The 21,995-nt window shown below is 34.9% G+C and overlaps 1 protein-coding gene and 1 pseudogene across 2 annotated transcripts in view; one reads left to right on the top strand and one right to left on the bottom strand.

Annotated features, from left to right (window-relative positions):
* Nucleotides 1-21,995, bottom strand: part of AP3S1 (adaptor related protein complex 3 subunit sigma 1) — a 75,086-nt gene that overhangs the window by 29,484 nt on the left and 23,607 nt on the right. For both annotated transcript variants that reach the window (XM_045837880.1, XM_045837881.1), the window contains exons 2-4: nucleotides 20,548-20,639; nucleotides 17,217-17,328; nucleotides 941-1,012 (exon numbers count right to left, since the gene is read on the bottom strand). In XM_045837880.1, coding sequence (XP_045693836.1) covers nucleotides 941-1,012; nucleotides 17,217-17,328; nucleotides 20,548-20,639 — 276 coding nt within the window. The remainder of the gene's footprint in view (nucleotides 1-940; nucleotides 1,013-17,216; nucleotides 17,329-20,547; nucleotides 20,640-21,995) is intronic.
* On the top strand, nucleotides 14,014-14,348 carry LOC123818026 (annotated as a pseudogene).

Raw genomic sequence — 21,995 nt, 5'->3', positions numbered from 1 at the left:
TAATTTTTAAAAATCACATTTTGCTAAAATTTTCCAAAGCTTATTTTCAGATTATTTTATTTGATGGCTTAATCATTTAAAACAATCTGTTACATTACAATTTGATACAGGGGGAAAAATCTGTATATATATTTATTTTATACATATATAAAATAAAAGTGGAATCTCCTCCTTCTAAATCTTGTATCACTAATACCCAGTAATACTGATTAGAAAACTCAGTTATTCTTTCCCTCCCTTACCTCCAGCTTTCAATAGGCCGTCAGGTCCTGTCAATTCTTTCCTTCATCCCTCCAATACTGCCTTAATTCATTTCTACTTGGATTACTGCAACAGATTTCTAAATTGATTTCCCTGTCTTTAATCTTCCATCTACCAATCCAACTTCCATAAAGTAGAAAAAAGTAATCAAAATGTACAGACAAAGCAAAAATAATGCCAATAAAAGCTTGTTTAAAAAGATTAAATTGCATCAGAATCAAGTCTAAAATCCATGGCACTAAAGGCACTTCAAAATCAGGCCTCTTGATCAAAATAATTCCCCCTCACGAGAAGCCTATATTTTACATCTTTGCCTGTAGGGCCACCTCTCATTTTCTGTCTGAGAAAATATCTACTAATCCTTAAAAATCCAGTTTAAATATAATGTCCTCCATTCACACAATCCTAGGCAGAGGTAGGTGGTTCAGGTGTGTTCCCCTTAACACTCTGAACATACTGTTACTTGTTAATGCCACTGTTTCTTCCTTGAGATGTGAATTCCTCTAGCACAGTGTCTGAACCTTCTTCTCTAAGCAGTGTCTGGCTCATAGTAAAAATAACTTAAAATTGAATATAAAGAAATAAAATAGTTTCACTAAATCCATTTTTACTTTGCCAATTAAAAACTAACATTTTCCTTAGATTAAAAAACTTAAAAGATTTGACAGTACAGTAGTACCTTGTCTACATGGAAAATTAAATCCAGTTCACAGACATTTTCAAAACACTTGTCTAATGTTTCCACAAATACCTAAAAAAAAAAGAGAAAGAGAAAAGGGTTAAAAGCTTTTAAGAACTAAGTAAGTTCATCAAATCTACTATCTACAAGGCAGACAATTCTTAATTGTGAACAAAAATTTCTGTAAATCTATTATCATACTTTTCTTTTTTAAATTAAAAAGTTGTATTAAGTGCACAAAAACAGCCATAGATAATACCTAAACAAATAAGCATGGCTCTGTTCCAAAAAACTTTATTTACAAAAACAGGTGACAGGATGGATTTGATATGCAAGCTGTAGTTTGTTGACCCTTGACTTAGACCAGAGTCACTAAGAAAAATAAGAGGTCTGTAGTAACCAAGAATATACGTTTTACTCATAATTTCATTTATGGAAAGGAGACAGCTATTAAGATAACAGCTACTAAGAAGCAGCTAATAAGTGTGGAACATACATGTCAGCCTCAATTAAATTTCCAGCTTATTTCATTTTTTTTGTGGTAGGTAGAAAATAAATATCATTGAGTATCTACCCAAATTCTCAACTTTATTAATTTTCCCTCAAGGACTTGGTGACATGGCCCCTGAAATGACTTTATCCATTCTATTTTCAGCTAATTTAGATTCATTTTCCTTCTTGTTATAACAGATTCTTGTTATAAGAACTAAATGAGATAATGCTGCTTGAACACAGAGTAAGCACTTCACACATATTAACTTCTTGGGGAAAGTAAGAATGGGATCAAAAAAGAGAAAACTTCTCCCATGGATAAAGAGGAAAATATTTCTTTGGAAACAGTGTCTTTAAATTGGAAATGGTCTGAATACCAATTTATGAAATCATAGTTAAATAAGTTATGGGAAATAAGGCCATTTAATGGTAAATTTTCACTGGAGTATGACATACAAAGAGAAAAATGCACAAATTGTAAAAATGTACAAGCTGATGAATTTTCACAAAGTAAACACATCTGTGTAACCAACACCCAAATCAAGTGTTAGAATGTTACCAACACTGCAGAAGCCCCCTTATATTCCATCAGTTGCTACCACCATCAAAGGTAACATTACCCTAACACTATAGATAATGTTTTGCCTGTTTCTGAACTGTATTTAAATGGGATCATGCAGTATATAATCTTTGTGATTAGATTCTTTGTCATTAATACAATAGCTCACTGATCCTTGTTGCGCAATATGCCATTGCATTAATATACCACAATGTATTTATCTATTCCACCATTGTCAGAAATTTGGGGAGTTTCTAGAACTGGGCTGTTAGAATTAGTACTGCTAAGAACATCCTTTTATATGTTTTTTAGTAAATTTATGCACACATATCTACTGCATGTATAGCTAGAGAACTGCTGGGTCACAGAGTGGCATACATTCAGCTTTGTAGACAGTGCCACATAGATTTCCAAAGCAATTATAAAAATTTATACCCCAAATAGCAATACATGATAGTTTCCACAGTTCTATATCCTTTCTAACACTTTATATTGTCAATATTTTAATTTTAGCCATTCTTATAGGTGTGTGGTGGTGATTTCTACTTCCCTGATGGCTAAAGAGACTGAGCACAATTTCCTATTTCTTGGCCATTTAGATGTGCTTTTTGTGATGTCTGTTCAAGACTCCTCCTCATTTTTTCTACTGGTCTTTTTCTTTCCTTTAATCCTCACCTGAAGATACATTCACTAATTTAGAGAGAGAGAAGGGTGGGGGAAAGAGAGAAACATCAATGTGAAAGAGAAACATCAATTGGTTGCCTCCGGTATGGGCCCTGACTGAGATCTATTCTGCAACCTTTTGGTGTACTGGACGATGCTCCAACCAACTAAGTGACCCTGCCAGGGCTACAATTAATCTTTGTTATGTCCAGTTTAAGTAATCTTTGCCTACAGCAAGGTCAAGAAGATATTCTACAGAAGAAAACAAAAGCTTTAAGTTTTATTTTTCATGTTTGGACTGATGTCTGGAATTGATTTCTGTGTATGGTATGAGGTGGTCCTTCTAAATTTAAAACCATTATTAGAGTTATTACTCAGAATAAAGTTTCCAGTATACCTTTTATTTTTTCATGCTTAGTTTTTTCAATTTCAGTGGTTTGCCCATATGTTAGTATAAGCAGCTAGTTAGTTAAGGAAGGGAGCAAATGGAATTGGACATTAAGCCTAATTCACTAGGAAGCCACAGCATCCATGGTCCCCAAAGGACAGTAGCATCTTCTAACAAGCAACTTAATTCTTAAAGCAGGCAGGAAGAACTGGCTACCAGTAATTAGCTGGGATTACTGATGAAGGAATAAAAACAGCAGGGCAAATTCCTTAGCTAGACACATGTGTAGCAGCAGCTAAACTTGGGGGTGAGGGGTGTTACGGCATGCGCAATGGGAGCTAGATGATGCGATGCGACAAAACTTTGAGGCATGTGCAATAGGAGCCAAAATGGTGACATAAAGGGGTGGGGTCTAGCCTGACAAACCTGGGGTAAAGAGAAGTTCAGTTAAGGGAAGGGCTCAGCACAAACCCTGCAAAGAATTAGGAAAGAAACTGATTAGTATGAACAGCCTGCTCACTCCCAAGCTCCAGGTGATACAATCAAAGCTTAACAAAGGCCTGGTTTGGTAGCATGAACACCCATTCGCTCCTGCATTCGTGCACTATCTCTCTGCAGCAGCTGTGCGGGTCCAAGCTCAGCATTGGCTGCAACCCAAGCACAGCCTTCACTGCGACATGCAGATGGAGAAATAAGACACAGAAGTTCTGCATCTCTGGGATCTGGTCTTTTCTCACAGTGGTTCGGAGGTGAACTATGTGGCCATGGATGAGACACGGGCAGCTAAAAACAGTCCTTTATTTTTGCTCCAATAAATCTTACCACTACACCTGATCCTCCTCTGTGTGGGTCCCTGGCATGCTTTTCTTGTGACTCCTTGGAAGAACCCTATTTCCACTGGCAACACATATATTGTAGCCATCCTTTTTTAACCATCAAAGATGACTATCCTGTCTATTTTCACTTCATTTACTTTTACCTTAAAAATTTAGTTAAATGATTTAGATAAACTGCTCAGCATAATGCCCATAGCACATCTAATAAATGGAAGCCAGTATTATTTATTTGGATGTTCAAAACATGTGATTACAAAATGAAAATAAAAAGAGAATTTTAATACTGTTGATAAATACAGATATAAAAAGCAAGGTAACTAGATGCTGAGGCAGCCAAGGCTTTGTGATTTGCTAGTTAACTTAGAAAAAAAAGTCAATATTTAAACCTGAACAATACCACCTATGAAAAATGTGAATACTCAAAAAAAAAACCCAAAAACAAAACAGTACCCTAAAGCAAAATGTCATATTTATTGAGGTACATGTTCTTAATTTAGGAAAAGAATTCCAAGGAATTATTTGGACTCAAATATGAAATTTGGTTTAAAAAAATAAAAGACCCTCTTCAAAAAACTTTCCATTACTTTTATTTAGCTTTAGCAAAATTATTTAATATAATTAGAAATGTAGTGCCCAGAAGATACACACTGCCCATCTGGTACATGGACACCACCAATACAAAACTAATAATCTATAAATTGAAGTAAAAAAAAAAAAAGAAATTCAAACTAATGGGCCATGGGGATTCTAGCCAGGACAACAACAACAAAATTAAATAAAGTTGCTGTTGCACTATATTTCACAAGATTATTTAAAAAGAAAAAAAAATAGTAGTGAATGGTAAATAGCACCCTCTTGTGTTTCATCTTAAAAATAATATAAAGTTTAAAGTTAATTTCATTATAATGTTACCTATTAAATAGTCATTAATCTCTGGCCTCAAGGAATTCAAAAGCTAGTAGGAGAAAAACTATTTCTTATTTACTAAGAAAACTGTATCTTAAATTTTCATTCATTTGAATAATATGTGGTTTTCCAAAAATACATAGCTATTTAACTCTTAAGTCTCAGTTTCTTCATTTGGGCATAATTATAGCACTTATACCGCAGAGTGGTTTTAGTGATTAAATGAATATAAAGGGCTAAAAACAGTGTCTCACCAAAAAGGTACTCCATATATGTTAGCTAGTAGTATAATACTATACACATATAAAGAAATAAAAATTTGCACTAGGTAAAAAAAAAGATGCCATGAAATATTCTTAAGTAACATCACTTAAAAGATTATATATAAAATAATATGCAATTTCTTTCAGGATGAATTAATCCTACTGTTTCTAATCTATACTATTAAATGAAGTACATAAATGTTAAACTGACATGTTATGGGAAAGAAAAAGTCTTAAGCCTAAGAATAGTAGGTATAAATTTAGGAATACTAAAAATATGCTAAGTGATCCAAAAAAATGTTTTCTTAGCAGCACAATGTTCTAAAGAGATCACTGATTTAGCTCAAACCAGGAATCAAAAAACACCATAAAAAATGTGCCAATAAAGCTGGGGGAGACAGACTCCACCTAAAATCAGACCAATTACACCTTTGAAGAAAAACTATGAATATAGCCTAAGTACATTCTCCAATATATACCAATAATTGTAATATTTAGAGCCCTTAATGTATGGTGTTTAAGGTGTGTATATAACACTCAACTCAGCATATGACTGGATTCTGGACTAGATTAGCACTAACCTGATGTGGACACTAATGTGTCAATGATGACAATCTTAGTAAAAATAGAAACATTTACTGTCCATTTACAGATATTAAACTTTAAATTTCAATATGAAGAAATTAAGCATTGATGAAAGGACTTCCTGTCTTCTATATTTATATCATAATGATTCTGAAAGAGATTATATCAATGATTCTTTTTGTGTGATTTAGTTATCTTAATTATATGACATTGTTATTATTCCAAGTGCTTTAAATAAATTATTTTATTTAATCTTTCATAGTAACCCCATAAGGCAGGTACTTTTATTAGCAACCATTTGCAGAAGAGTAATCTAAAGCAAAAAGTTAACTACTAACACAGTTATATACTAGGGTTTTTATTAAATTCTGGAAAGTCTTATTGCAGAACTCACATTCTTATTTAGTAGGAATAATCCTTCCAACAACAATAAAAAATAGTACTTCATTTTTAATGTAGTAAAAAGAGATTATTTAGAAAATATGAAAAATACAGAAAAGTATAAAGCAAATTTTTAACTTCTAATACTTCTACCACCCACATTAATAAAGTAATGTACAAAACAAAGACTGTTTGTACTATAGGAAATTTAACTACATTGTCCATTAAAGTCCAGGTTAATTACACCTGTCCATTAAAGTGATTTAATATGAGTTGTATGTTGGATTTAGAAGTCTAAGAAAAACAGGATTTTGAGTTTATAAGGCTAATACATCAAATACTAATTTTAAAAATGAAGGTAGCCTCTGATTATTTCTTTCTCTGCACAAAAGCTAATCATGAGAACATTTAATAAAACATACAGACATAAATTGTTAGAACTATATTTAAACTTCCAAGCAGAAGTTGATTTTCAAAATGGTATTTGGCCTCAAAAGACATCCTATCTTTAATTAAACATGGTACACTTGATGTTTTGAACACTGATTTAAAAGAAAGTTTTCCCTCATAGAGTTTAACTAATAAATATAGAAGGCATAATGGAAAAAAAATCACCATTTGGCAAATAACACAATAATAATTCTTTCAGGCAAGAATTATTGATAGATGTTAAAATTAATGGCCAAAAAAAGATTAGAGAAAGGATATTTATATAGTCTCAAATTTATTGCTCACAAAATACTTTAAGCACAAAGGGGAAATAGAAGTTTACAATAAACCTGAGAGGCATCATCTTAACCAAGAAATCAGAATAAATATCATTAAGTAATGGGACAAAATGACACCATGCCTCTTGATATGATGCATTAAAGGGGAAGTAACATTGCTTCTGGGGTATTTCTTGCCAAAATATATATAACCTGATTTAATTCTTAAGAAACACCAAACACAAAAGTGTCGCAGGTCTGATTCCCAGTCAGGCCACGTATCTGGGTTGCAGGCCACGGCCCCCAGTAACCGCACATTGATGTTTTGCTCTCTCTCTCTTTCTCCCTCCCTTCCCTCTCTAAAAATAAATATATAAAATCTTAAAAAAAAAAAAAAAAGAAACACCAAACAAATCTGAACTGAGGAATATTCTACACAATAACTATCTAGTACTCACCAAAGAATCAAGGTATAAAAGACATGAATAAAAGACAAAAATAAAGAACTATTGCACAGTAAAAAAAGACTTAGGAGACACAAAAATCAATGCAACATGTGAATTGAATTGAGCTCTGAATGAAAAAAATGACATTAATGGGACAATTGGCAAATTTTGTATAAAGTCTATAGATTAAATGATAGTACTGTATCAATGTTAATTTCCTGATTTTAATCATTGTACTATGGTTATATGGAAGATGTTAAATTTGGGGAATCTAGGTGAATATAGGATGGGGGAAGAATTCTTTGTATTACATTTGCCATTCTTTTGTTAGTCTGAAATAATTTCGACATGAAAATTTAAAAAAAAATTTAAAGAACCAAAAACCTGAATATGCAAGCTCAAAGGGGGCTCTCCTCTTCTACATCCAATTCCTTCCTGAAAACCTACCATTCTATACTGGAAATAAAGAATTCACCTTAAAGAGAAACACCATAAACTGAGTTATTTCCTCTCTTTCAAACCTACTTTTAAGGGGGAAAATTAAATTTTAAGTTGCTTCCAGCTCCAACATTCTAACTTTAGTACCTGAGTTCCAAAATCCTTCACCACTATAAAGTAAATAATAACAATGTCTACTACATTCTAGGCCCTATGCTAACTGCATTATATACATCAGTTCTAATTCTTGTAACAATGCTGGCAAGGTAGGTATAAACATCAGCATTTACAAACAAAAAAACTGGAGATGGGTTAAGGCTAAGTAATTTGCTCAAAGTTATGTAACTGTTAGATGACAGACCCAACATTTAACCATCTGACTCCAAACACTAATCTGGACTTCCGGCAAGATGGAGGCATAGGTGGACGCACCGTACCTCCACACACAACCAAGATTAGAACAACAACAATTTAGAGGCAGAATAACACCCAGAACTGGCAGAGAATTTAACTGAATGGAAGTTGGACAGCCAAGAAGTTGAAGTAGACCTGTTCATCCAGACCAGTAGGAGGAGCGGAGAGGAGCAGCCAGGAGTGGGTCGAGACGCATGGAGAACAGGGAGAACTAGGTGCATAAGGCAACTGGAGCATGTAAGACATCTGGAGCGCACAAGATTGCAGCGGGTGGACCCTGAGTACGCAAGCGGCAGCTGGCAGACCCAGTGAGGTGGCGATTGTGGACCAGGGCAGAGCACGAAACCCAGGATCCCAGAGAAGGGACTGAAGTCCCAGGAGAATGGAGCTACCGCCATTGTTCCCTCCCACCCCCGCCCCTTCCCCCACATACAACGTCACAATCTAGTGACTGGGGTGCCCAGCCCTGGTGAACACCTAAGGCTCCGCCCCTCACCGTAACAAGAGTGACCAGAGCAAGAGAGAGAGAGAGAGAGAGAGAGAGAGAGAGAGAGAGAGACAGACAGACATGTCTCCAACAGAAGAACAGATCAATGCCCCAGGACTCATCCTTTTGAGCGACCAAGAGATAGCCAATCTATCAGATGCACAGTTCAAAACACTGGTGATCAGGAAGCTCACGGAATTGGTTGATTTTGGGCACAAATTAGATGAAAAAAATGGAGGTTACCATAAAAGAGATGAAGGAAGATGCATGGAGAACCAATAGTGATGGGGAGGAAACTGGGATTCAAAACAATAGAGTGGACCAGAAGGAAGAAAAAAAAAACCAAACAGGAAAGAATGGAGAAATAAGAATTCAAAAAAATGAGGAGAAGCTTAGGAACCTCCAGGACATCTTTAAACGTTCCAACATCCAAATTATAGGGGTACCAGAAGGGGAAGAGGAAAAGCAACAAATTGAACATGTATTTGAACAAATAATAAAGGAGAACTTCCCCATTTTGGCAAAGGAAATAGACTTCTAGGAAATCCAGGAAGCTCGGAGAGCCCCAAAGAAGTTGGACTCAAGAGGAAACACACCAAGGCACATCGTAATTACATTAGCCAAGGTAAAAATGAAGGAGAGAATCCTAGAAGCAGCAAGAGATAAGGGGACAGTCACCTACAAAGGAGTTCCCATCAGACTGTCAGCTGATTTCTCCAAAGAGATCTTACAGGCAAGAAGGGGCTGGAAAGAAGTATTCCAAGTCATGAAAGGCAAGGACCTACATCCCAGATTGCTCTATCCAGCAAAGCTCTCATTTAGAATGGAAGGGCAGATAAAGTGCTTCTCAGATAAGGTCAAGTTAAAGGAGTTCATCATCATCAAGCCCTTATTTTATGAAATGTTAAAGGGACTTATCTAAGAAAAGAAGATAAAGAAAAAACATGTATAGTAAAAGGACAGCGAACTCAGAATTATTAACAACCACACTCACAATTATTAACCACCACACCTAAACCAGAACCAAAAGAAACTAAGCAAACAACTAGAACAGGAAGAGAACCACAGAAATGGAGATCACATGGAGGGTTAGCAACAGGGGAGTGGGAGGAGGAGAGAGGGGGAAAAGGTACAGAGAATAAGTAGCATAAAATATAGGTTGAAAATAGATAGGGGGAGGGTAAGAATAGTATGGGAAATGTAGAAGCTAAAGAACTTATAAGTATGACACATGGACATGACTAAAGGGGGGATATGGGTGGGAGAGAGTGTACAGGGTGGAGGGGAGTGAAGGGGGGAAAATGGGACAACTGTAATAGCATAATCAATAAAATATATTAAAGTAAATAAATAAATAAAATTTTAAAACAAACAAAAAACCACTAATCTGATACTATGATGCCTCCCAAGAGGACTGTTGAGATGTCAACAAACATGTAAACTAGAATAATAAGTATCACCAAATTTAATACTAGGATTTATCACAAAGAAATAGTAATTTAAATAACAGAAAAGTAAATTTTATATTTCTAACTATTGGAAATTAGACTTCTCAACAAGAAAATAGGAAAAAAAATCTTAAGAATAATGAGTCAGCCTAGGAGTGTTTAATTCAATTGTTTACAGAAATATTTTTTTTGCTTTTCACACAAATATAAGAAACAACTCACTGAAAACCGAAAGTTTTAATACTCTGATAATACAGCATAGTGTAGCAAGTAGAATTTTCCTAAAAGGATCCTAGTCACTCACTCTGGATTGCCTGGAAAATAAGCCAACTGGACCAGGGCTCTAGCAGGAGGAACTGTGTCAGAACTCATCTTCACCCATGGGATCAGGGGTTTATCACCTCCTACAACCTCCCAATAAAGGAGTGGCAACCTCCCACAATCCCCAAGTGCTAGTCAGCTGAGTTTCCCAGATAATTCTTAAAAACAGGTGGTATATAAACCTATATAGCCTAAAGCTTAAATAGTGTATATATCACCCCACTAACAAGGGTGCTTTCACTCCTACCCTTGTAATAAAAGAGAACAATAATGTGGGGTGGGATAAGGTGAGGTCTCCCTTGGCACACAATTCTGTTAGGTAGCACCTACCTTGCATAATTTCCTATGTAATACTAGGAAGATCAGGGAATCTTTCTTCACCTAAGTATTCTTGGTTTACAAGTATCCCCAATTAAATCTACTTCTTATCACATAACTTATTCACCATGCAGAATTCATCCTAAGCCATCACACACAGAATAAAAAGATCCACAAAGCCTTGTAAAAGTGAAAAAGTTAAAAGAACTTCTTTATCCAATTCAGTTTGTATACTAATAAAATAATACTTTATACGCTTTCCTTAATAAACATATGCCTTAATGATGTTAGCTAAGACCACTAATTACTATTATGTCAGTCATTTAGCTATGAGCTTCATGTAAAATATCTTTTTTAATCTTTGCTCCTATTTGTTCTATGAGTTGGTATTATTATTATCCCCATTTTTCAGATGAAGATATTAGGGTCAAAGAGGTTAATTTTGCCCAGCCAGTACAAAGCAGAGCTAGCTCGCTTTTATTCATTGACCTTTCAAACCACCTCATGGGGTCTGTAGGCAGCATATTAAAACAGACATACTTTACAAGTGAAAAAATTGAAGGTCTATAAAGATTAAGTGATATGGTCAATCACATACTAAATTAGCATTAACAGCTGTAAGTAAAATAATTTCATAAAAGCTAGCTGAACACTTGTAACACAATAATGACAAATGCTATACACATAGCCCCAGTTTTTATTTGTATTCTATCAACATGGCCAAAACATACCTTACTATATCTAAAGAAAAGTTTAGCTGTTATTTCTCAACTATTTCTAAACTACAACTGATGGTGCGGTAATTGCCCTATGTGGTATAAAAAACAATGACAGAATTGGGAATTACCTAGTGAACTTTTGTCTCCATTATCAGCTTGACACAATAAATTAATTGAGGACAATATGACTGCTTATAAATAACTCAAACAACTAACATTTATATTTAATGAACTTCTATTCTCACTCTGTAAATATTTTAACAGTCTCAATGAAGATATGCTACAACAGAAAAGACTCTAAAAAAAGCTTTGAGCCCTGGCTAGTGTGGCTCAGTGGATTGAGTGCCAGCCTGCAAACCAAAAGGTCATCGGTTCATTCACAAACAGGGCACACGCCTGGGTTGCCACCAGGTCCCCAGATGGGGGGTGCAAAAGGCAACTGACTGAAGTTTCTCTCACATATTGATGTTTTTCTCCCTCTCTCCCTCTTTCTCTAAAGATGAATAAAATACTTTTTAAAAAAAGCTTTGATTGACTCTGAAATTTGCTTATATGGCAGTCAATATCACACTAAAATAGTACACATCAGAAACAAAAAAGAATCACCTTTTTTCCCTTATAGAAATTTTAAAAAGGAACATAAAAAAACAGAAGCTGATTATTCAATTTGGTGACATAAGAATTTACTAACAATGACTTATCTCAGATTTTATACAATATATAAAGTCAAATCTGCAAAACACTCATGTCTCAGAAACATGAAATATTTGTATAAAAATATGCTTCTGTGATCATTTGAATGGTAATTTTTAATATTCAAAATGGCACAGCATATATTTAGTAACTATATGTTGATGTTTGTTAAGTTTTCTCAATCTGTTCTCTAAAGAATATGCAAAACCAAGAGGTTATGATCCAAACTCTCTTGGTTTATAATTTTCCCCATTTACTTTTTACATTACACTTGCCTATCTCAAAAGCAGAGGCTGAACAACACAAGAAAATCAGTTGTAAATAAGTTCTGAATAACTGTTTCATGAAAGAAGCAGAAACAATAAGCTATTTCTTTCCATATTAGTTCACTCAATGTTTTTAAAGTGACTGATTCATGCATGAGCATTCCCTTGTGATAATCTTAATGCAATATAATTATTTGAAGTACATTTTTTATTGTCAGTTAATTTTCTTATTTTAATGGAATATCACAAATGGAAAGTACAAAATATTAAGTATATACAGAGATTAATGATTTTCACAAATTAAACACATCAGTGCAACCAGCACTAAGATTAAAAAGAACTGCTCTTGCATAGCAACCACTATATTTTATTTTTCTAGTTAACTCTTCTCTTTGTAATTAACCTTTGGATTTTTGTTGTCATTTATTTTACAAAGAATGCTAAATGTTAGGCATTAAATACATTCATTCATTCAACAACTATCTGCCAAGGACCTACTATGTTGTCTGCACCTTTGTATACACTAGAGACAAATAAATGAACAAAATAAACAAAAATCCTAACCCACATGCAGCTTATATTCTTGTAAGGCTCAATGACAATAAATAAGATAAAGTCAGTTAAATATATGGCATACTAAATGGTGATAAGTACTAAGGAAAAGGATAATAAAGCAGGAAAGGAGTTAGAATATATCAAAGAGAAGGACCAGGGAGTATCATATTGAGAAAGTGACATCTGGGTCAAGACCTGAAAGATTAATGGAGTTAGCCATGGAAATGTCAAATGGAAAAACAATCTAGGTACAAAATTAGAAAGCACAAAGGATCTGAGGTAGAAGCATGCCTAATATGTTTGAGGAACAGCAAGGATGGCCAGTGTGGGTAGAACAAAAGGGAAAGTAGTAGAAGCCAAAATAAGATAAATAGCAGGGTATGGGGAGGGGAGTCAAATTATGTGGGGCTTCATGGGTCATCTGTAAGGAATTTGGTCTTTACTCTGAGCGAGAAGAAAAGCCATTGGAGCATTCAGAATGGAAGAGTGTAAGACGTGACATATTTCAATAATATCACTTTGGTTGTTTTACTGAGATAAGACCAACGGAAAAGACAGTGGAAGCAGAAACATCAGTCAGGAAACTACTGTAATAACCCAGACAAGAGCTAGTGGTGGCTTGGATCAATACACTGGCAATGCAGAGAGTGGTTAAGTGGTCATACTCTGTATATCCAACAGGATTTGCCAAAGAAAAAGAGGTAGGAGAGGTCAGAAAACTGAAACAAATCAACTAGGCAAGTAAGGTATTCTAGAAGCCAAGTGAAGAAAATATTTTATGAAGAACAGACTGATAAACATTCTTAATCAAATAAAGGACTGAAGAGAACCTTTGGATCAATAACTGTGGAGCTGAAAACCTGATGGGAATGTGTTCAAGACAAATGGGAAAAGAAAAAACTGAGACATTGTACACAGCTATCTTAAAAGTGTTTTTGCAGTAAAGAGGGGGAAAGAAATGAGGCAGTGGCTGGAGAAGGAAATAGAGACAGGACTTTTTTTTTTTTACAACGGGAGAAAATATTATAGGTTAGTGGAAATTATCTAGCAGAGAGGAAAAATGGGAGTGATTTCGGTTGCATCAACACCAGTATACAGGCATGGATCAGTGTGTCCTTGGGCTTAGAGCAGAATGTCCAGCTTTTGAGCTGGAACCTCTGAGTCATGTGTGACAAGAGTGACTTAAAAATGGGTGATGTTGAGAAAGGCAAGAAGATTTTTGTTTGGAAATGTGCCCAGTGCCATAATGTAGAAAAGAGAGGCAAGCACAAGACTTGCCTCCACTAACCTTGGGCCAAATCTCCAAGGCTTATTTGGGAGAAAGACAGGTTGGGCCACTGGATTTTCTTACATGGATGTCCACAAAAACAAATATATCACCTGGGAGGGCTTACACTGATGGAGTATTTGGGGAATCCCAAGAAACACATTCCTGGAACAAAAATGATCTTTGCTGCATTAAGAAGAAGAGTGCAGAAAGGGAAGACTTGGTAACTTATCTCAAAAAAGCTACTTATCAGTGATAGTTAGCCACTAACTTATTTATTACAACAAATGTCTCATGACCTTTTTATGTGCATCACATTTAAATTGACCTCATACACCATAATTCAGATCATGAATAGCTAATGGAACATTTCTTTTGAGTAGTCCTGATTAAAATAAGATTGGCTTGTGGTTAAATGACTATGATCAGCTTGAACTTTGATGGTAATTTCCATTAAGCAAGTACTATCACTGTTTTCCCCTTCCAAAAATATGATTGGACTTGATTTGTAATGTTCAACTTTTCACAAAGATGGTAAATGCCATCTCAATACCAGTATGAGATTGGTTTTATATTTAGATTTATATAACTAGTTATACTAATATGTTTAAATACTGAGGAAATCCTTTCACTGTCTCTTAGAACAGCAAGACTCGCTTGTGATTCAAGTTGTTTTCATTAGCCTTTTAAAAGACAAGGGCTAAAGATAAGGTGGAAGAGTCCATTTTATCTTTTTGTTCCTAACAATGCCAATTTAATTACAATTCCCTATATCTAAACTGTTGCCTTTACTTAAAGACATTTTAGTGTGGTTTATGTATAATATCAAATTAAGAATATTTAACACTTCTCACATTTTATAGATGATCTATAGGGTCAGATGCTTTTAAAAGTTCAGCATGACTAGACATGGTAGCAAACTCTGCTTGTGAATTCTTTAAGTCAGACTAAGTTATAATTCAGGATTGTCTTGAACAGCTATTCAAAAACAACTGTAAAATTCCTGTATATATGTGGTAATGGTACTTTCCCCAACTCACTAGAAGGATTAAAGTAGAGGTGAATAGATCATCAACACAAAATTGTAAATTAATGTGCTCATAGGACATAAGATAATTAAAAATGCAATCACAGATCAGTAAATACATAAATAAAACAGAGGAAAAATAACAGGAGAAAGAGGGAGAACTGCTATGGAAATGAGGAGAAAACCAGCATATAAGTGGGTGAATTGGCCTTAGCTAGGAGTATAGTGAGTTCATCTCTCGTAGAAGACAGAGTAGAGTACATGGACACAGATGTAGCGTCTGCAGAAGTTCTCTATTGCTTCAATTTTCTCAGCGAACTAAGAAGCAAAATGCTAAAAATGTTAGAGACTTAAAGAGAGAGGAGAATGTATCAGCAGTTGTCTAGAGTATGGAACAGTGAATAGACCAGGAAATTATAGTAATATTACTGGGTAGTATTAAGGACTCACTGAGGCTAGGGATCATGAGTTAAGAGTGAAGCCAGTAAGTGAAGCCAATGATTATAGTTTTTTCCCCACTCAGTATGTTCAGATGTATAGGTACAGAGAAGGAGCTGAGTATATATAAGGTTATGATTATCATGATTGACCACAGAATTTAAGCTGAGTAAGGCAAGTAAGACATCAGAGAGACCAGGAGCAGTGAAAAAAAAGATTTAAAAGACTTAAAATCACAATAGACTCAAAGAATTGTTGGAGTAACAGGAATTGTGATATGAAAGATAAGAAGAGGCAGAGAGTATAAACTGTGAAACTGAAATGATGGAGAAATTGAAGTTTGAATAAAGACAAGATCTAGAAATGAACAGTGAGGTGGGGTAAAGGGCAAAATTCATTGGAGAAGAGTAATTCCACATATGAACACACCAGCGTCCTAGAAAAATTGTCCACATGAACACTGAAATCACAAGCAATACTGAAGTGAGGGCAGTGAATAACTATAAATGAGTATCCTGTTTCTGTACATAATGTGAACAGAGTTACTAGCTGCCTTTGTTGTGGACTATCTTCTCAAGCAAGCTTGTCTAGCAAACAACCTTGGAAAATAGAGTGTCCTCTTCCAGAGCAAAGGATAGGTTTACGCTTAGAAAATATTCTCATCTTCCACTTCAAGGGCAGACATGCTTAGTGTCCATTAAAAAAGACTCCAGTTCCCTAAGCTTGCAGTTCCTCTATTACTTAATCTACTGTGTATAAAGGTATCGCATGGCCCCTTTCAAGTCACACTTTGGAAACTGGAACAACTTGAGGACCCAGTGTAAGCAAAGGCTGTTCTTTGGCAACTGCTTTTGCTGTTAGTAATGAAGTCCTTTGTTTCTGGCCCAGAAATCTCTTGTTTTCTGCAAGGATCCATGAAATTGTGGTAGTTAACTTATTAGCTTGCAGGCAGGGTAATATATCAGACCCTTGAAAGTTTTTCACAGAATCTCCAATGAATGGAAGGTGGGAATAAAAGATTACTGCAATGGGATGGGTAGAAGATGGTATAGTTTCATAACCTGAGATAAAGCTTGGAGATGTTTTTAAAAAGAAAGAAAAAATATAGATAATGATCTGGAAAAAGCAAGGAGAACACCTCCAGGCTCAACGCTGTAAAGAAAGCATGACAGAAATCTGCTACCACTGGAGAGGACTGCGTGTAATGTCATCAGGGAAACCAGATTAAATTTAAGAGCAAAAAGGTGATGGTTATATTAGGAAGCAAGGTTGAAGAATAAGAGGAATTTGCTGATGAGTGACCTTGAGTTCCAGGGACATTATGAAAGATCAGAAGACAGAGAGGAGTGGGTTTTGAGGTCAAATCTAAATATATCCAGTAAGAGATCCATTAAGTCTTGGGCTTGTTGTGGTGACTTATGTGAACAAGAAAAAGGGAGCAAGGTGAAATTAACTTGATTAGTCTTCATCAGAGTAAGCTAGTCTTTGTGTTTTTCCATCCCTCCTCCCTCTTTTACCCACCCAATATCTACTATGGAACATTTGATTTCTTACCAAATAAAACATCATTTTAGAAAAGTGTGTGTGTTACAACACGCAAGTTTTTAAAAATATAAATGCCAAAATTGTTATTGAAGATAGAGGCAAATGTTAACTTACTTGAATTAGATCTAAAATGCCAAGTTCACTTTCTGAAGAATCCACACAGAAGACAAAATATAATGTTGCATAATGTCTATATATCAGTTTGTTGTCAGATCCTCCAATTAATCTAAATGACAAAACAAACAATTGGAACATTGTAAGAACAAAATGAAAAACATTTTCATTAGCTAAAGCAAACTGACAACTGGCTTAAAAACCTTTTTATAAAATGAAAGGTAACATTTAACGGCATTGCATTCAAGCGAACTTGTATCAGAGACCAAGTAAATTAAGATGGTTGTTTTCTTCAAAAATGTTAAGTAAGAGATGCTGGTGTTTAATTTTAATTCATTCTTTCATTAAACTACTAACTGAGTACCTACTATGTGTCAGGCACTGATAGGAGGTAAGGAGCAATAACAAACAAAATAAGGAAAAATTATCAGAGTGGAAAGCATTAGAAAGATAATCAAAATGGGATAATACCACATTGGTGGATTTGTTACTTCAGATTAGATGTTAAGAGTGACATTTAGGCCAAGAGCTAATGATAATGAGCCAGCCATGACAAAATTTACAGAAGAGCATTTCAGGCAGAGGTAACAACTAATAGAACAGCCATTTCATCAGGAATAAAACATGGATGCTCAGGGAGGAAAAAGACAGCCTGCATACAAAGAAAGATTAGTAAGCAATGAGGTCAGAAAAAAGTAAGAAATCAGATCACAGGGCATTTGTAAGTGTTTACTAAATTTAATTTCACAGCTAACAGTAAATGATACAGCTTAAGACTGATTAGCAATAAGAAAAAAAAGAATGACATTTCTTCTTAAGTTTGGACAGATTTCCCAAGAAGATCTCCAAAAATACATTTTGTTTTGAAATATAAATGCAAAAAAAAAATCCTTGAACTAAGAGATATTCAATTATTTCACCAAATGTTTTTACTTACAATGTATAGCATTTTACAAATAATCTTTCCAAACTTCTTATATTTTTCTAAACACAGTTTAGATATTTCATAGTTAAATTTATAATAATCAGTCTGTTCACCTTCTCAAAATACCTTCTAACACTAACAAAAAAAAATCAAGACTAAATGTAATCAAAGCTAATTGAACACTGGAACAAGACAGGGAAAATGGCATCTATTATTTACTCAGTAAAAATAACACTGAATTTATAAGTTCTGTAGAAACAACTTCTCTAAGTATCACTATATTTATATTCTCTAACAGTAAGAGGGGAAATAATCTTTGACAAACTTTTTCCTGTGGTAGATATTTTTAGAAAAGATTTGATTAAAAATATGATTATGCACTTTAAAGATTCTCTGAAATTTTTTATAGGTTATGATTACAATTGTTCTTTGAAAAAGACAAAAAGAGCCAGCCATGACAAAATTCAGAAGGGGGCATGTCAGCCAGGGATAACAATGAAATAAAAAGGCCATTTTATCACGAACAAAATATGGATGTTCGGGAAAGAAAAAGACAGTCTGCACACAAAGAAAGATTAGTAAGCAATAAGCTCAGGCTTTACTTCATCTAAAATCAGCAATTTAGCATTTGTCTTAAACTTTTGCTTGGCTCTGTTTTAAAAGAAGATGACCAAACTTATAAAAATTTTTGTAAATGGCTATTAATGTTATTAAAAGAAAATGAAGATATTAATATGGCAAGAATGTATTTTGCCTTTAAAACATAATTTCATCTTTAAACTACAGTACAATAATGATAAAGACTGATACAAATTCTTGTATGGAATGTAATACACCATATAAAACCACAGAATTTTAGAAATTCTCTTAGTTCAAATACCTCATTTCACATAGGTTAAAAACTGAGGTATTAATACAAAAATTTAAGTTACCTGTTCAGGAAAACCAACATGCTAGTGACAAAACTAGGACTAAACCAGATGTGCAGCCTCATCTATGATGCAATATTTGCCTTCTACTTCTTATAAGGTTGGAAAAGAATGATCACAACGCCAACCCATAATTTCTAGTTCAAACAGCTCCCTGGTTAGATCAATTGAGTTCTTGCACATCTATCACATGCAGTGCATTATGCTGGCTGGTAAGTTTCTTATGAGATAAGAGATTAAGAGGCTGATAGGAAGGAAAGTAATAGTAATGGTAAAGACAACTAAACTATACAAGTTTAAGAGAAATAAGAAAAATACAATTAAAATATAAAAACAGAAAGCAGGTGCACCTGTCTCAACTATAAATCGGAAGCCTTGAGTTAATGGCAAAATTAACAAACATTTTGTCAATTTAAGTGCAGTATGATATAACCTCTTGTGAAATGAAAGTAAACTTTCTACATGATGAAAAGTAATTTATGTTCAGAAAAAATAACTTTGCTACTATCCTTTTTTTCACACTATGCATCATATACCTTAAAATACAAAAGTGTAGTTTCTCTAACCTGTGATTATTCATAATGGGACTCAGTTATAGTTTAGTTGTTGAATTGTCACTGAGAAAATATCTTGTTAAGAAATTAACTATATAAACATGTGGGAACATTTATAAAACTGAGTGCAAATTCAGTTAATTTAAAAGTCATGAAACCCATTAATTTAAAAGTATTTATAATAGTTGTCAAGTTAATTATAAGTAATTTTATTTTTAAATTTATTTTTATTGAAACATATTTGACATATTATACTATATAGATTATAGGTAATTCTTAATCATTTAAAATAGAAAATAAGCTGATTTCTAATCTATCTATATAAAGATATGCCTATACATACACATGTACACACACATAGACATATATTTGAAAAGCAGACTTCAGTCTTGTTTATCATGACAAAATAAACAAGTGACTCTACACTACAAGGAATAACCTGTAGTCATTATAAACAATAAATTGCTCTAGATATGTTTATTTGCAAAGCTTTTCAAAACACTAAGTGAAAACAAACAACATGCAAACTAGCATACACAGTTTGATTCCATAGTAAAATGTTTAAAGATCATACTTTTATATGCCAGTCAAAGCAAAATTAATTTTCTAGAAGGATACACAAGAAACTTGGAAGAAGGTCTAAAATTGGAAGAGAGAGACTCTTGATTTACATTTTATACTTTCCTTGTAATGTTTGAAATTTTACTATATGAACATATTACTTTACATGAAATACTTTTATAAAATTCTTTTAAAAATTGCTTATCTTTAAAAATTTCTTTAAATTAGACTTATAGCTAATATAGGTATCACTTAATTCACCTAATGCAATTAATTAGGAGAATTTTATCATAAACAGGTTTAACAGTATATATTTTAATCATAGTCAAAGATTAGAATTGTCTATGAAATGCTTTACTTACAATCCTCCTTCTAGGAAATTACAAACATTTTCATCTCTCTTAGATACCAAGTGGAACGTCTCCCTGATGATTTGCTGTTGTGTATCTTCACTCTGAGAAAGAACAATTCACATATGTTAGGATCAAATTTACAGGTTTAACGGCATTTTAAACTTTTAAAACAGGCTTCTGGTCAAGAAGGTGAAGTAGGTGAATGCTGTGTTCACATCCTCCCACAACCAGAACAAAATTACAACTAAACTATAGAACAACCCTCATTGAGAACCTCCAGAAGACTAGCTGAACAGACGTCCTATAACTAAGGATATAGCAAAGAAGCCAGTTGGAGGCAGGTAGGAGGGGTAAAAACCAGAAGGGATTGTGGCTGACTGAGATGGAGGGCTTCTGGAGCCCTAGGCATTCCTTTTAAAGGGCCTGCGGTGCAGAGACTTACTTGTGGACAGATTCACTCACTCTGGGGAGGCAGCTCAAAGGGTGCCAAAGAGAAAAAAGAATTGTCTGGCCTCTGGGTGAGGGCTGGAGAAGCAGCTTTCTACCAGACAGAAGTGCTGTCAGAGGCCATTGTTCCTTTGTTGATCCCTTTCCCAACCCATCCAGCACTTGCAGGTGGGTGCCATACGTGGGCCTCCATCAACCTTACCGTTTGGCTAATCGTGGTGATTCCCTGAGATCCTGCCTCACCCAACTTGCAGGCCCACCCAAGCTACTTCCAGTGGCTTTTCCATAAAAATGGCCTGTCTTAGCTTATGCTTCAGACTTTCCCAAAATCTCTTGAAGGTTCAAAAACCAAAATAAACAGTGTCTGGCCTCATTGTGTCCCATATCTCTTACTAAAGAGTCCCAAGCCTGGCACCGGCAGTGGCCAGCCTCAATTCTCCTTAGCCTCTCCCAGGCAACCATCTGATGATCAACCATCATAAGTGGCAACCATGCCCAGCATAAGTGGCAACCATGCCCAGCATAAGTGGCAACCATCTGATGATCAATTTTGTAGCTCGTACTCAGTAGCCCAGAACAGGGTCGAGGCAGCAGCTGACCTTGGCCTGCACTAAAGTCCCTCCCAAACACTTCCACAAATGACATACTCTTAAGTGAAGACTCAGCAGGCACCAGTCCTGGTCTGTAGGGTCAACCGCTGCACAAACAGCTCTTCAGCTATAGTCATAGCCAGTTCTCATGACCAATCAGCATGAGGGTCAATCCCTCCAAATGACATGCCAACTGTAATTAAGGCTCAACTACAACAGGAGGGCATGTACAACCCACACAAGGGATACTCCTGGAGTACCTGGCTCAAGTTCCATACCTGGTTCTATACCATGGAGACTGCAGCACTGAATCCCCCACAACATCTATTCCAAAGGCCACTCTACCAAGACCAGGAGACATAGCAACCCTACCTAATATATAGAAACAAACACAAGGAGGCGGCCAAAATGAGCAGACAA

The sequence above is a fragment of the Phyllostomus hastatus genome, unplaced genomic scaffold (assembly GCF_019186645.2).
Source record: "Phyllostomus hastatus isolate PE091 unplaced genomic scaffold, TTU_PhHast_1.1 phas_contig_254, whole genome shotgun sequence".
In the NCBI taxonomy this organism is placed as follows: domain Eukaryota; kingdom Metazoa; phylum Chordata; class Mammalia; order Chiroptera; family Phyllostomidae; genus Phyllostomus; species Phyllostomus hastatus.
The sequence above is the reverse complement of the archived record's forward strand: the minus strand, read 5'-3'. Positions and strand labels throughout refer to the sequence as shown.